This window comes from Eptesicus fuscus, chromosome 14 (genome assembly GCF_027574615.1).
Source record: "Eptesicus fuscus isolate TK198812 chromosome 14, DD_ASM_mEF_20220401, whole genome shotgun sequence".
NCBI lineage: Eukaryota > Metazoa > Chordata > Mammalia > Chiroptera > Vespertilionidae > Eptesicus > Eptesicus fuscus.
Window position 1 is genome coordinate 53,777,961 of NC_072486.1, and position 16,896 is coordinate 53,794,856.

The following is a 16,896-nucleotide window of genomic DNA, read 5'->3' on the forward strand; positions in this document are numbered from 1 at the left end:
CTGGCTTGCAGACAGCTACCTTTTTGCTAAGTGCTCATGGCTTTTCTCTATGTGCATGCAGAGAGAATGCAAGCTCTTTGGTGTCTCTCATAAGAACACTGATCCTATGGGATCAAGGCCCCACCCTATGCCCTCATTTAACAGTAATTACTTCCCTTAGAGCCATGGTCGGCAAACCGCGGCTTTCGAGCCACATGCGGCTCTTTGGCCCCTTGAGTGTGGCTCTTCCACAAAATACCACGGCCTGGGTGCGTCTATTTTGAAGAAGTGGCGTTAGAAGAAGTTTAAGTTTAAAAAGTTTGGCTCTCAAAAGAGATTTCAGTCGTTGTACTGTTGATATTTGGCTCTGTTGACTAATGAGTTTGCCGACCACTGCCTTAGAGGCTTTATCTCCAAATAAATACAGCTGCACTGGAGGGTTACAGTTTCTGCTGGTGTACTTCGGGGGGGGGGGGGAGTGCACAAACATTAAATATCATAACAGTTGGCATTTACATAATGGTTGAGGGTCTTATGGCTTATAATTGCATTACTTTTAATGTCTCTACTACTTCTAATAGTAACTCACTTCCCATGTATTTGGATATAATCTCCCCACAATTATTTAGCAAGTGTGTAGGGGAGAGAATAAAATTTATCCTTGCATGTATTCTACAAAATTTATTGGTGAGTTGGTGTACATTCCTCAGGTAAATTCCAACCAGTCTAAATACAGTTAAGTAAAGATTTTAAACTTACTTACTTATTGGCTTTATTTTTCTTAGCTGTGTTGGAGTAGAAGAACATCATGCTGTTGACATTGACTTGTATCACTGTCCCAACTGTGCAGTTCTACATGGATCCTCCTTGAGTAAGTACTAGAAGCTCAAATAAAAGTTGGAGTTCAGTACTTAATGTGTACCTGATATTACTTCTATTTCCCAAATTTGGTCATCATGTTGAGTATGACTTGGAGTCCTGCCCCAGCCATCCTATCTGCTTGAAACCAGTCCCCAACAGTTCCATCCAGAAGAAGACAGAGGGTCCAGACCAAGTCTCTGCTGATACTCTTCTTCCTGAGCTGGCAGAGCACAGGCAGGGAAGCTCCCGCATCCTCGGGAGGGAACCAGCAGACAGAGACGATGATATTTATTCTTAGCTTTTTACAAATGCTTCAGAGGAATAGATTGAAATATTATTATTGTACAAATGTGATAGTAGAGATTTTAAAGGCTTTGAAATATGTTCTTACTACTTTTTCCTTTAAAATTTACACTGCAAACTAGGGTTCTTATGTCCATTAAACTAAAGGGAAAAACTTTAGACTTAGTCATTTTATTACAGAAAGGAACCTTTTACTCAATTTGCCTTGATAAACACTTGGGTCAGCTATAGGTAACCAGTATATACAACCTCTTTAGTTTGAATGCAGAATTTTTTCCCTTCCTTAGAAAAGAAAAGAAAAAAGAAAAGAAAAGAAATTTTGTTCTGAGGTCATGGTCAAGTAATTTTTCAAGAGATTTACTAGCAACTGACTGCTCATATGTTTTGTTAGAAATGTTATTTATCAAATTTCTTTGTAAGGGATTTAGAAACTTAAACTATATTAATGCATTAAAATATTTCCTTGTAAAATGCAAAATATCTATTTTGTTGTTACTACACATAAAATTTGAGGTTAGCAGGTTGATAGAATTGTTACATGTCTAATTGGCTAATTTCATAAATTTTTAAAATATATTTTATTGGTTTTTTACAGAGAGGAAGGGAGAGGAATAGAGAATTAGAAACATCAATGAGAGAGAAACATTGATCAGCTGCCTCCTGCACACTCCCTACGGGGTATGTGCCTGCAACCATGGTACATGCCCTTGACCGGACTTGAACCTGGGACCCTTGAGTCTGCAGGCTGACGCTCTATCCACTGAGCCAAACCGGTTAAGGCTCATAAATATTTTTTAAAGGTTTTTATTTTATGTAGCATTGAAGTACATGTACTATATCACTTGATATAATTATTGACTGAGTGATTCTTGAAGGAAGTAAATAATACTGTTTTGTTATTTGAAAAAGAAAAATAGAACTAAAATTGCTAACAGTTTTAGTTTAGAATTTAAGCATATAATCTCAAAATTAAATAATTTAAATTTAATTTTTATGAAATATTAAGTCGGTTACTATGAGGCAGAGTAATGTGCATGTGATGTACCCTATTTTTTTTCCTATACGATTTAATTTTTTAAAAAGCTTGTCATGCTCACTAAATTGATTTCACAATCCATAATGGATCATGACCTGCATTTTGAATAATGATGCATCAGAGAGACTATATTACCTGGCCCTTCAGTGCTTCTTATCCTTGAATAACAGATCAGGCACTGGCTATCTTCTGGGCAGAAGTCCAACTCTGAGTACCCAAGGGAAAATGACCAAGATTTAGTAATCTCTTACATTTTGATTTAAGGCTTGTTTTCCCTACCCTTTATCCTCCACACCCAACTTGGATAATCCACTTGGTCCCTTTCCCTCTACTATGAAGCCTTTCTTGCTTGCCCTCCAGGTTTCCTGTTCCTTTTGGAGTTCCCCAGGAATCCTTGTTATTATAGATACCATCTAGACAGTATGATACCCACTTAACATGGTGAATTTAGACTTTACCTCTTATGGGAATTAAGAACTCTATTGGAGGACAGATATCAATAAACAGCCTAACACCTAAACATATATTCTCAGTGCTCTCCGGGCACATGCAATCCAAACTCAAAATTTTCTCTTTTCCCCATGAACACTACTGAAATATTTCTTCATTGACCTCCTTCCTTTAAGAGATTCAGTTAGCTCTTAGAGTGGCTGATTTTGTGTGTCAAATGTGTTGACCCCACAGGATAGTCGTATCCTTCTGTTAACATCCTCCAAGTCTGAACATTAAAAAGGAAACCTTAGTAATCGACACCTTATTGGGTGCCAGGCACTATGCTAAGTAAGTACTTGACCTATGTTATCTCCTTTGATATTTATAACAGCGTGATGTGAGAAAAGTGATCTTATAGCTCTTTTATGTAGCTATTTGGCAGAGCTAGAGTTCAAACCCATTGCTATCCAATCCCAATCTGTTCTAATTCTAATATGTTCTGCAAAAATGAACATTAAAACAATGTAATATCACAGTTACTTACCAAATGAGCAGCCTTTCCTTTTCTTTCCAATAACGATTGACCCAGGGCTTTGAAACAGGCTATGTATATACATTGGTAAGAATGTGAGTCACCTGCCACTTTTCTGAAGGCAGTTAATTTTGCAATTTGTAGCTAGTATCTTTAAAATTTTGAGTATTTCTTCTCGCATTTTTAGGAATTTATCCCAAGGAATTAATGAGGGAAACATTTATGTATATGAATATCAATCCCAACTTTGTTTGAAGAAAGATTCAGGATGGACAAAGTGCATAAGAATTTAAAAAATGATTATAATATGATGCATCTACATCTATATCTTAAAATAATTCTAAACCATTTTAAATTGCTTTTGACTATTTAATAAGGAGAAAATGGTCATGGTATAATAAGAAAGGTAAGCAGAATTATGATCCTAGTTGAAAGTAAAATGGGGGTGTCTATCTATATATACATATATGTAAGGAAAAAAGCCCGGAATTTAAATACTTTTGAATTTTAGAAGTGAGTTTAAATGAGAAAAAATAAGACACAAAAGATACATTAATTGGATTTTCTAGGAAGGTTGTTTTATGATTCTCAATTTTTCTCATGAGATTAAAAAAAAAAGGAATTTACTGTCTTCTATATTGAAGGTCTGACTGCCATAAATTTCTTGGGAATCTTGTTTTAGATTCTTAGATATGAATAAGTCCATTCCTATTGATTGTTTAGTGTGACTTTTTATCCATATGAGGAATCAGTATTACAGGCAGTCCTCGGGTTACGTCAGACTCAATGTACGTCGTTTCATGGTTATGTTGCCATCTCCCATTTATTTATAAAAAAAAAACAAAACAAAACCGTCATTTCGATATATGTACATATGTGCTTTATGTTTTTTATTATTTATTTACCACAAGTAAAGGTCAGGAATTGTTATCTTTCTTTTAAATTTTTTTTACTGTTTTACTTCATTACTGCTGTGTATGTGCTCCATGTGAGTGATGTAGGTGCTTATGTAGGTGGGTTCCGACTTATGGCGAAAATCACATTACATCGAGCCTTAGGAACGGATCTCTGATGTAACCTGAGGACCTACTATATTATATTATTACTAGAGGCCTGGTGCACAAAATTCGTGTACGGGGGGGTGTCCCCCCAGCCCAGCCTGTATCCTCTCCAATCCGGGACCCTTTGGGGGATGTCCGACTGCTGGTAGTTGGACATCCCTCTCACAGTCCTGGACCGCTGGCTCCTAATTGCTCACCTGCCTGCCTGCCTGGTCGCCCCTAACTGCCCCTGCCCCCCCTGCTGGCCTGATCGACCCTCACTGACTCTGCGTGCCAGCCTGGTCACCCCCAACTTCCCCCCGCTGCTGGCCTGGTTGCCCCCAACTGTCCCCCTCCCACTGTCCTGGTCGCCCCACGCAGCCTGCTGTTCAGTTGTTTGGTCGTCCCTCACTAACCCCGCTGCCGGCCTGGTTGTAGGCAGCCATCTTGTGAGGGCGTGAGGGTCAATTTGCATATTGCCTCTTTATTATATAGGATGATTATTGTACAGTGAAGGTGTGAAGTAACTTAGACTCACAGTTTGTCCCCCACCCAACATTTTGTTATGAGAATGTTCAAACATACAGGAAAAGTTGAAAGAATTTTACAGTGAGTACCTCTAAATCCATTATATAGATTCTACTATTAACATTTTATGTTATTTGCTTTACCACATTTCTGTCCATGTAACTATCTCACTATCATCTTATTTTTTATGCATTCTAACTAAATTGCAGACATCAATACAAAGTTTAAGAGTGCTTTTTAAACTTTAAATATATATAACTGAAATCTTGTATTAATACCACACAAAAGATAGGTAGGTGGTGCCACCCTGGTGGAAAGAGGAATCGGGTCCAGAGCTCCTCTCTCAGCCTCTTCCCCTTTATTAAGGGTTCCTCAACACAGATGGAAACACAGCACTCATCCCCTTCCTTTCCATACTGAGGACACTGGAGACAAATGTGCTCAATTACTTGCCCAAGGTGGCAGAATAGTTATGGCCAAACTAGGAGTCAAATTCTAGTCTCCTGATTTTTAAAAAAATTTTATTGATTAAGGTGTTTCATATGTGTCCTTATTCCCCCAGTACCCCTCCCCCCCCGCCCCGCCCCCAAGTCTCCTGATTTTGACTGCTGTGAGTATTCAAGATTACAGCCTGCTGGAGCTAGGCATTAGAAGTAACCATAAAGCCATTTATTCTGTGATTCCACTTGTCTTTCTTTAATTGTGATGCAGTCACCTGCTCTTTTTTGTGTTGGTATAACCATGCTTATTAGGGGAATAAATCTTGACATAAAAGAGAAGGGAGCTGTGCTATTAAAAATAGATTTACAATGTGGGATCAAAGGCCCTATTCTGAGAGAATGATTTGGATGATCTGTAAAAATCATGATTTTAAATAATTGTGAGATATTATAGTATTTGTAAATGCAGATCTTACAAAAGGCTCCATCTGCTAATTTGAATCCCTTGATTTAATTTTAAATTATTATGAAATAAAAAGAGTAGATTAAAAAAACAGTTAATTGCCTATAATTGCTGTATTATATAAAGTAAAATTTACTTCTTCAGCCTAGAAATGCATACAAAAAATATGAGAATTTTTATTGTATTTAAAAATTGTTATGTTTAATTATCTAATGATTAGAAAGTACATAGCATCACTACGTACCAAATGTTTCTTTTTTTTTTTTAATCTAAAAAATCCAGTGAAAAAGAGAAGGAACTGGCACAGGCACGACTACACCGAAATTGATGATGGTTCCAAACCAGTGCAAGCTGGAACTAGGACTTTTGTGAAGGAATTACGTTCTCGAGTCTTCCCAAGGTATGGAAACCTGTTCTGACCAAAGAAAATTTAAGAATGTTACCTGATTAATTGACATATCTGAAGCAATGCTTTTAAATGTCAGGCTATGACCCATTATTATTTCAATCAAAAAATGAAATGGAGCCCTGGCGAGGTGGTTCAGCTGATTGCAGCATCATCCCATACACCAAAAGGTGGCGAGTTTGATTCCCGGTCAGGGCACATCCAGGAAGCAACAGATTAATGTGATGTTTCTCTCTCCCATCAATGTTTCTCTCTCCCCCTTCCTTTTTTTTTAAAAAAATATATTTTATTGATTTTTTACAGAGAGGAAGAGAGAGAGGGATAGAGAATTAGAAACATTGATGAGAGAGAAACATCGATCAGCTGCCTCCTGCACACCCCCTACTGGGGATGTGCCCACAACCAAGGTACATGCCCTTGACCGGAATCAAATCTGGGACCCTTGAGTCCGCAGGCCGACGCTCTGTCCACTGAGCCAAACCGGTTTCGGCCCCCTTCCTTTCTTAAATCAGTTTTAAAAAAAGCGAAATGGGAAATATTAGTGCATTGCAAGTAATAGTATTAAATGAGTATAGTTTCATGGAACTTCTGTTATATGCGTGTGTACTGGGTCACTATGTAAAAATATATTTCTTAACTGTGGATCCCAGTCCAAAAAGTCTGAAACACAACCATCTAAGGCAATTGTTCCTTACCATAACAGCTAGTGCTTCTTTTTCCCCTCGCCTACTCCTATTTTTTCTTATGTTGTTTTCCTACCTGCCTTTGCCCTACGTCTATCAGAAGTACCCATTGCTCAGCCTCTCTGGTGGCAGCAGAAAGGGGCTTTTTGACGTTTTAAAGATAGTATTTGAGTCACCTGTGGCTCAAAGAGAGTCAAAAGCATTATACAGCATTTAAACATGCTAATTTAGATCATTCCCTACTCACTGCCTGACATCTAAGTTGATACTACTTAATAAGCTTTTACACTAGATCCATATCTAGGCTTGTTAAAGAGAGGAAGTGCATTTTAAATTTAAATCACACACATGCAACCTATTTGGGAATTATTTCAGATCTTATAACTATACAACACCTTTCTTCACAGCCTTTAGGATTCATATCCCTCTCCTCCATCCTTAAACAGAAACATAGAATATAAGCAGCTCCTGTTGGCTCCCTCAGGTCTACTGAGAGAAAAAACACACAAAAAAACACCTTGTTAATACAGGGGTTTCCATATGATTTTAGTGATATTAAAGGCCGTATTTTCAAATATTCTCCTTTATCAGTTTCAGAGTCATTGGAGAAATGTGTTTGTTTTCCTTAGTTGGTTTGGAACCTAGGGCCAGAGTTTTCAGCCTGAGTCTATGCAGGGCTTCAGAGAGGCTGTGAGTCCCCTAAAACTGTATAAACAAACTAGTGTCGATGTGGGAATGTGCATTTTTTTCAAGGGAAGGAGCTGTAGCTTTTCATTTTTTTTCAAATAGGTTTGTCCCCCAGAGTAGTGTAAAAATACTGGCCTGGCGATTCCTGTGGCTTCTCTGCCAAAGCAGACACCAATGAGAGCAGGTTATAGAGGTGGTCACACAAGACCAAACTGTAATTACCTTTAAATAAAGATCTTTGGTTTTATTTGTTTAACTCCATAAACCTTCACCTTCTTTAAAACCATAGTGGAGTGACAATTATTAACTACATCACACCTACTTGATGTGATGAACACAGAAGTGTATAAAATAAAGTGAACAGACCATATTGTCCTCTCCTATTTTAAGAATGTGTTTTGACACCCTTTACTACATAAATAATATCATTTAAACATTCATGTATATATATATGGATGGATGTCATATGCATCTAAGTCTTAAAAAATAGTTATGTTATGCATATGTTGTGTAACTTGATTTTTTTACCTCTATTTTGTAGATGTTCTTACATATGTATACAAAAATTTATATCATTCCTTAACTGCTGTGTAGTATGCAAAAGTGTATATGTACACCGTAATTACTTAGCCATCCCCCTATGATGTATGTTTAGTTTGTCTCCAGTTTTTTCTCTTGAAAGTATTGAGTAGCTTCTGATCTTGTTAATTCTCTAAAATTCAACCACTCATTAAAACTAATTGTAAGCATCCTATTATTCTTTTTTTAAAATTTACATCTTTATCATTGAAAGTATTACATATGTCCCCTTTGCCCCCCTTAACTGCTTCTAGCCCGCCCCCATCCCTCACCCCAGGCCTTCACCACCCTATTGTCTGTGTCCATTGGTTATGCATATATGCATGCAAGTTCTTTGGTTGATCTCTTCCCACCTACCCACCCACCTCAGCCTTCCCTCTGAGATTCCACAGTCTGTTCCATGCTTCTAGGCCTCTGGATCAGTTTATTTTGTTCATTAGATTCAACCTGTGAGTGAGATCATATAACACTAGTCTTTCTCTGACTGGCTTATTTCACTGAGCATAATACTCTTCAGGTCCTTCCATGCTGTCTCAAAGAGTAAGAGAACCTTCTTTTTTATTGCAGCATATTATTCCATGGTATAAATGTACCACAACTTTTTTATCCACTCATCTACTGATGGGAACTTAGGCTGTTTCCAGATCATAGCAATTGTAAATTGCACTGCTATGAACATAGGGGTGCATACATTCTTCCTGATTGGTGTTTTGGGTCTCTTAGGATATATTCCTAGAAGTAGGATCACTGGGTCAAATGGCAGTTCTTTATTTAATTTTTTGAGGAAACTCCAGGCTGTTTTCCATAATGACTGTACCAGTCTGCATTCCCACCAGCAGTGTACTAGGGTTCCCTTTCCTCCACATCCTCGCCAGCACTGGTCATTTGTTGATTTGTAGATGGTAGCCATTCTGACAGGTGTGAGGTGCTACCTCATTGTCATTTTAATTTGCATTTCTCTGATGGTCAGTGACTTTGAGCATTTTTTCATGTCTCTTGGTCATCTACATGTCTGCTTTGGAGAAGTGTCTATTTAGGTCCTTTGCCCATTTTTAAAAATTGGATTGTTTTCCTTTTGTTAAGTTGTATGAGTGAGTTCCTTATATATTTTGGATATTAAGCCTTTATCAGATGTATCATTGCCAAATATGTTCCCCCATAGTGGGCTTCCTTTTCATTTTGTTGATGGTTTCTTTTGCTGTACAGAAGCTTTTTATTTTGATATAGTCCCATTTGCTTATTTTCTTCTTTGTTTCTTTTGACCTAGGAGATGTATCTGCAAACATATTGCTATAAGAGATGTCTGAGATTTTGCTGCCTATAGTTTCTTAGTTTCTTCCAGGAATTTTATGGTTTCACGACTTACATTTAAGTTTTTTATCCATTTTGAGTTTATTTTTGTGTATGGTGTGAGTTGGTGGCCTAGTTAGTTAGTTAGTTAGTTAGTTTCTTTCTCTCTCTCTCTCTTCCTTCCTCCCTCCCTCCCTGCCTTCCTTCCTTCCTTCCTTCCTTTCTTTTCTTTCTTTTCCTTCTTTTCTTTCTTTTCTTTCTTTCTTTTCTTTCCTTCCTTCCTTCCTTCCTTCCTTCCTTCCTTCCTTCCTTCCTTCCTTCCTTTCCTTCCTTTCCTTCCTTTCCTTCCTTTCCTTCCTTTCCTTCCCTTCCTTCCTTCCTTCCTTCCTTCCTTCCTTCCTTCCTTCCTTCCTTCCTTCCTTCCTTCCTTCCTTCCTTTCCTTCCTTCCTTCCTTTCCTTCCTTCCTTCCCTTCCTTCCTTCCTTCCTTCCTTCCTTCCTTCCTTCCTTCCTTTCTTCCTTCCTTCCTTCCTTTCTTTCTTTCTTTCTTTCTTTCTTTCTTTCTTTCTTTCTTTCTTTCTTTCTTTCTTTCTTTCTTTCGCATTGTATGCTTTTGCCTCCTTTGTCAAATATTAATTGAGTGTAATGGCTTAGATTGATTTCTGGGGTTTCTGTTCTGTTTCATTGATCTATATGTCTGTTCTTGTGCCAGTACCAGGCTATTTTGATTATAGTGGCTTTATAGTATAACTTGATATCTGATATTGTGATTCTTCCAACTTTGTTCCTTTTTTTCAAGATTGCTGTGGCTATTCAGGGTCTTTTTGGTTTCATAAATTTTTGGAGTATTTATTCTAGATCTGTGAAATATGCTGTTGTTATTTTAATAGGAATTACATTGAATCTGTAGATTGCCTTGGGTAGTATGGACATTTTAATGATGTTAATTCTACCAATCCATGAACATGGTATATTCTTCCACTTGTTTATATCTTCTATCTATTTTTTAAACATCTTGTAGTTTTCCAAGTACAAGTCTTTTACAAACTTCTTGGTTAAGTGTATTCCTAAGTGTCTTAGTATATTTTTTTTGTATATTTTATTGATTCTTTTACAGAGAGGAAGGGAGAGGGATAGAGAATTAGAAACATCGATGAGAGAGAAACATCAATCAGCTGCCTCCTGCACACACCCTTCTGGGGATGTACCTGCAACCAAAGTACATGCCCTTGACTGGAATCGAACCTGGGACCTTTCAGTCCTCAGGCCAATACTTATCTACTGACCAAACCTGTCAGGGCAGTGTCTTAATATTTTTGTTGTAGTGGCAAATGGGATTGTTTGTTTAGTTTCTCTTTCTGAGAATTCATTATTGGTGTATAAAAATGCCATTGATTTCTGGGTGCTAATTTTGTATCCTGCTACATTGCCAAATTCCTTTATTAAATCTAGTAGTTTTTGGTGGAGTCTTTGGGGTTCTCTGTGTACAGTATCATGTCATCTGTGAATAATGAGGGTTTTACTTCCTCCTTTTTAATAGGGATGCCTTTTATTGCTGCTTATTGTCTCATCGCTGTTGCTAGGACTTGCAGTACTATGTTGAATAAGAGTGGTGAAAGCAGACATCCCTGTCTTGTTCCTGTTCTTAGGGGAAATGGTTTTAGTTTTTGCCCATTGATTATGATGTTGGCTGTTAGTTTGTCATATATGGCGTTTATTTTTATTATTATTATTTAAAAAAAATATATTTTATTGATTTTTTTCAGAGAGGAAGGGAGAGGATAGAGAGTTAGAAACATCGATGAGAGAGAAACACCGATCAGCTGCCTCCTGCACACCCCCCCCACTGGGGATGTGCCTGCAATCAAGGCACATGCCCTTGACCAGAATCGAATCTGGGACCCTTCAGTCCGCAGGCCGACGCTCTATCCACTGAGCCAAACCGGTTAGGGCTATATGGCGTTTATTATGTTGAGATATGATCCCTCTATTCCCACTTCGCTGAGACTTTTTATCAAAAATGGTTGTTGGATTTTGCCCAATACTTTATCTGTGTCTGTTGATATGATTATGTGTTTTTTGTCTTTCAGTTTGTTTATGTGATGTATCATGTTTATTGATTTGTGAATATTGTACCAGCCTTGCATCCCCGAAATAAATCCCACTTGGTCATGGTGTATGATCTTTTAAATTTATTGCTGGGTCTGATTTGCTAATATTTTGTTGAGGATTTTAGCATTTATGTTCATTAGGAATATTGGCCTGTTGTTCTCTGTCTTTGTAGTGTCTTTATCTGGTTTTGGAATTGGGATAATGCTAGCCTCATAAAAAGAGCTTGGAAATGTTCCTTCCTCTTGGATATTTTGGAATAGTTTGAGGAGTATAGATGTTAGTTCTTCTTTAAGTGTTCAGTAAAACTCCCCTGTGAAGCCGTCTGGACCAGGACTTTTGCTTGCTGGGAGGTTTTTGATTACTGCTTTTATTTCATCAGTTGCCATTGGCCTATTCTGGTTTTCTGATTCTTCCTGATTCAGTTTTGGAAGATTGTATTTTTTTAGGAATTTGTCCATTTCATCCACTTTATCCAGCTTGTCTCTTGTTCATAGTAATTCCTTACAATCCTTTGTATTTCTGTGGTGTCAATGGTTATTTCTCCACTTTTGTTTCTGATTTTATTTATTTGGATCCTCTCTCTTTGTTTCTTGATGGACCTGGCTAATGGTTCATTAATCTTGTTTATCTTTTCAAAGAACCAGCTCTTAGTTTCATTGATATTTTTGTATTTTTTTTTTTAGCTTCTGTCATTTATTTTTGCTCTGATTGTTATTATTTCCTTCCTTCTACTTACTCTGGGCTTTTCTTATTTTTCTGATTCTAATTCTTTAAGTTGTAGGGTTAAATAGTTTATTATTAATTTTTCTTGTTATTAATTTTTCATGTTGTAGTGCTATGAACTTTATTATCAGGACTGCTTTAGCTGTGTCCCATAGATTTGAGGTTGTTGTGTGTTCATTTTCAGGAAGTTTTTTTATTTCTTTCTTAATCTCATTGGTAACCCATTCATTGTTTAATAATACGCTATTTAGCCTCCATGTGTTTGAATGTTTTTACTGTAGTTGATTTCTAATTTTATTCCACTGTGATTGAAGAAGATGCTTAATATGATTTCAATCTTCTTGAACTTGTAGATATTTGTTTTGTGTCCTAACATGTGGTCTGCCTTTGAGAATTACCCATGTGCACTTGTGAAGGATGTATATGCTGCAGCTTTGGGGTGAACTGTCCCATAGATGTCAGTTAAACCCATCTGATCCATTGTGTCATTTAGAGTCTCTTGTTAATTGTGTTTCCTTGTTAATTTTTTGTCTGGCAGATCTATCCAGTGAAGTCAGTGGGGTGTTAAAAGTCCCCTATTATGACTGTATTGTTGTCGATCTCTCCCTTAAAGTCCTCTATAAGATTTTTTTGTATATTTAGGTGCTCCTATATTGGGTGCATATATGTTTACCAGGGTTATTTCCTCTTGGTGGATTGATCCCTTTAATATTACGTAGTGACTTTTATTGTCTATTGTGATGATCTTCATTTTGAAGTCTATTTTGTCAGATATGAGTATTGGTACCCTAGTTTTTGTTTTTGTGTTTTTTTTTTTTTTCATTTCCATTTGCATGTAAATTTTTTTCCATCCCTCCACTCCCATCCTGTGTGAGTCTTTTGTTCTGAGGTGGGTCTCTTGTAGACAGCATATAATTGGTTCATGTTTTTGTATCCATTCAGCTACCCTATGTCTTTTGATTGGAGCATTTAGTAATAACATTTAAGGTTATTGATAGATACTAATTTATTGCCATTTTAGTTCTTTATGCCTATGTTTCTCTCTATTTCTTCTCATTTTAGCAGTCCCTTTAGCATTTCTTGCAGTGCTGGTTTGGAGGTGATAAACTCCTTTAGCCTTTTTTGTCTGGGAAGCTCTTTATTTCACCTCTATTTTGAATGATAGCCTTGCTGGATATAGTAATCTTAGTTTCAGATCCTTGATTTTCATTACTTTGAGTACCTCATGCTATTCCCTTCAGGCCTGTAGAGTTTCTGATGAGAAATGAGCTGACAGGCTTATGGGAGCTCCTTTGTAGGTAACAAATTGCTTTTCTCTTGCTGTTTTTAAGTTTTTCTCTTTGTCATTAATTTTTGGCATTTTAATTATGATGTGTCTGGGTGTGGGCCTGTTTGGGTTCTTTTTGCTTGCGACTCTCTATGCCTCCTGAACTTGTGTGACTTTTTCCTTTACCAGGTTAGGGAACTTTCCTGCCATTATTTCTTCAAACACATTCTCTATCCCTTGCTCACTTTCTGCCTCTTTTGGCATACCCATTATGCAAATATTGTTAAGTTTCATGTTGTCCCATAGCTCCCTTAAGTTGTCCTCCTGTTTTTTAAATTGCTTTTTCTTTTTGATTCTCTGAATGAGTAATTTTTTTCTAACCTATCTTCTAATTCACTGGTCCGATCCTCAGCTTCCCCTAATCTGCTGTGTATTCCTTCCACTGTGTTCTTTATTAGTGCTATGTCATTCTTCATAGTTACTATCTTCTCTCATGCTGTTGAACATCCTTGTCATCATTATTCTGAACTCTGTGTCTGATGAATTTCTTATCTCCATTTCATTTAGTTCTTCTCCTGGAGAATTACCTTGTTCTTTCATTTGGGGCTTGTTTTTTGTCTCCCCATTATGGCTACTTGTTTAGGTTTGCTTCTCTGTATTAGGTAGATCTGCTACGACTCCCAATCTCTAGTGCAGGACAATGTCAGATACTGCTTGTGATTGGCCCTGAGTACTCTGTTTGGAGCTATCAGCAATCCGCAGCTTGTGGCTTCCTCTGCTGGGGCTGGTGCCTTTGGAAAGAACCAAAATGTTCACCAGGGTGTGCTTTTCCTAGTCCCAGGATTAGATCAGGCAAAGACTCAAGGCCTCCAGAGCCTCTTTCTGCTTGCAGTCCCATTGACACTCAGACTTACTAGCTTTAGACTATTGACCACAGGGTGGGGCAAGAGGTCTTCCAACAGGGTGGGGCAACTGCCTTCCCCCAGGCAAAAACCTCCTGGATAGCAAAGGTCTGCAGCCCGAGAAATATGTCCTCCACAGTGTAAGGGAATGACTCTGTACAGGAAACTGGGGTGGCTGCCCTCTACTCTCCAATCCCAGAGCCCCCAATACTGGCTACTGCTCACACAGCTTCAGTCCACTCTACCTTCCCTCTGCTGGAGCCCAAGGTGAGTGGCTACACACAAAATTTTGTACATTGGCTCTTTAAGGGGGTGCCTGCATTTCCAACATTCTCTTGCTGGCAGACAGCAACCCTGCTGCTTTTCACAGCCAGATGTTCTGTGGGCACCTTTCTCAGTTCTGGTTCTCTGGGCTGGGGAGCCCAGCTTAGAGTTTAAGACCCAAGAGTTCTGCCATAGCCGGTTTGGCTCAGTGGATAGAGTGTTAGCTCATCATTGATGTTTCTATCTCTCACTCCCTCTCCCTTCCTCTCTGAAATTAATTTTTTTTAAAAAGACCCCAGAGTTCTCAGTGGGAACCCCCTCACAGCTCTCAGATATCCCTTCAGAACTTCAATTGCTCTCTGTAGGAGCCTGGGCAGCCCTTTTGTGCCTCTGCACTTCCTACCAGTCTCTGTGTGGTCTCCACTTTCCATCTTTGGTTATCAGGGTTCTCTCCAGCTAGTCTTCAGTTGATTTTTCAGAGTGGTTCTTCTATATTTTAGTTGTATTTTTAGTTTGGTCCTGGGAGAGTGTCAGTGTAGCTTTGACTTACTCCACCACCATTTTGGAATCCACATCCTATTATTCTAGTATCTCTTTTACTGTAGCTTATATAAACGTTTACATACTGAAATACATTTTTTATTATGAACTATTTTTTTTCTCTTATACTTCAGGCATTTTATATAATACTAGAAGCCTGATGCACGAAGATTCATGCTAGAATGGGCTTTCCTTTCCCTGGCTGCCAGCACCGCCTTTCCACTCCAGCCCAGCCCCTTTCCACTCAGGCCCCGGAGCCGCCTTTTTCTGCTCCGGGAGCTGCCTCTTTCTGCTCCAGCCCCGCCTTCCCACACTGCCCAGAGGCCCTGAGAGACTGGGGGTAGGGCAGAATGCCTGCGTTGTCGCCATGGCAACGACGCAAGCGTCCCACCCGCCCCCGTCACTCAGCGCCTGTGTATGCAAATTAACCACCATCTTTGTTGGGTTAATTTGCATATCACTCCTGATTGGCTGGTGGTGTAGCGGAGGTACGGTCAATTTACATGTTTGTCTATTATTAGGTAAGACTAGAGCCCCAGTGCATGAATTCGTACACCAGTGGGGTCCCTCAGCCTGGCCTGTGGGATTGGGCTAAAACCAGCTCTCTGAAATCCCCTGAGGGGGTCCCGGATTGCAAGAGGGTGGAGGCCAGGCCGAGGGACCCCACCAGTGCACGATTGGCGTCAGGGAGATGCAGGAGGTTGGCCAGCCAAAGAGGGACTGTGGGAGGGCTCCAGGGCATGTCTAGCTCGTCTCACTCAGTCCTGATCAGCTGGATCACAGCAGCAAGCTAACCTACTGGTTGGAGCGTCTGCCCCCTGGTGGTCAGTGCATGGCATAGCGACTGGTCAACCGATCAACTGTCTGCCCCCTGGTGGTCATTGCACGTCATAGTGAGCAGTTGAGCGGCCTTAGCATGTCATTAGCATATTACGCTTTGATTGGTTGAACAGCCGACCAGTTGACTGGACACTTAGCATAATAGGCTTTTATTATATAGGATATATTTTCAATTATATGTATTGGTAATTATAAATTTTACTTTAAAAGGGACTTTATAAAAAACACACATTTGTTCTAAAACGAGGAATCAGCTATAACAGGTTGAGAACCACTGATATAGATAATAATATAGCATATGAATTAACTCATTACCAGAGTTATTTTTAAACTGAACTGAACGAAGATGACGTTTTACTCTTCCGTTTTCCTTAGTGCCGATGAGATCATTGTGAAAATGCACGGCAGCCAGCTGACACAGAGATATCTGGAGAAACATGGATTTGAGGTCCCTATCATGGTCCCCAAGTTAGATGACCTAGGACTCAGGCTCCCTGCAGTTACGTTTTCTGTTATGGATGTGGAACGTCATGTAGGTACGAACTTGATTCCTTTATGTACTTGTGAAAACATGGTAAAAGTAAAAATGATATTGTCCTAACAATATTAAAAATTGGATGAAAATAGGTTAATTTAGTTCAGTTTCCTGGATCAGGAAAGGTGCAATTCAATATCACCTATGTTGAAAACTTTTTTTCTCAGCAGATTTACCATTGTGAAAAAAACAGAATGAAACATTTTGCCTATTCTTTATTTCCTGAGATTCACCCTGCTGCTTTTTTTGTTGTCATCAAATTTTCTAGTACTTGCTAGGAAAAACTATTACTGATGGGTAGCTTCGGATACTGGGAAAAAGACAGTGGGGAACTGGATTGGATTTAGGCCTCTGTAGCATTCAGGTGCAAGAAGAGATATTTTCAAACCTGTTTTTATATTTATGACTTGGTGATATTGCCATTTAATGATGTCTGAACCTAGTTTGTTATTTTG

General features: G+C 38.6%; 1 protein-coding gene across 1 annotated transcript in view; it reads left to right on the plus strand.

Annotated features, from left to right (window-relative positions):
- Positions 1-16,896, plus strand: part of KDM7A (lysine demethylase 7A) — a 100,364-nt gene that overhangs the window by 41,010 nt on the left and 42,458 nt on the right. The window contains exons 2-4 of the mRNA XM_054725991.1: positions 765-850; positions 5,897-6,014; positions 16,282-16,442. Of these exons, the coding sequence (XP_054581966.1) occupies positions 765-850; positions 5,897-6,014; positions 16,282-16,442 (365 nt within the window). The remainder of the gene's footprint in view (positions 1-764; positions 851-5,896; positions 6,015-16,281; positions 16,443-16,896) is intronic.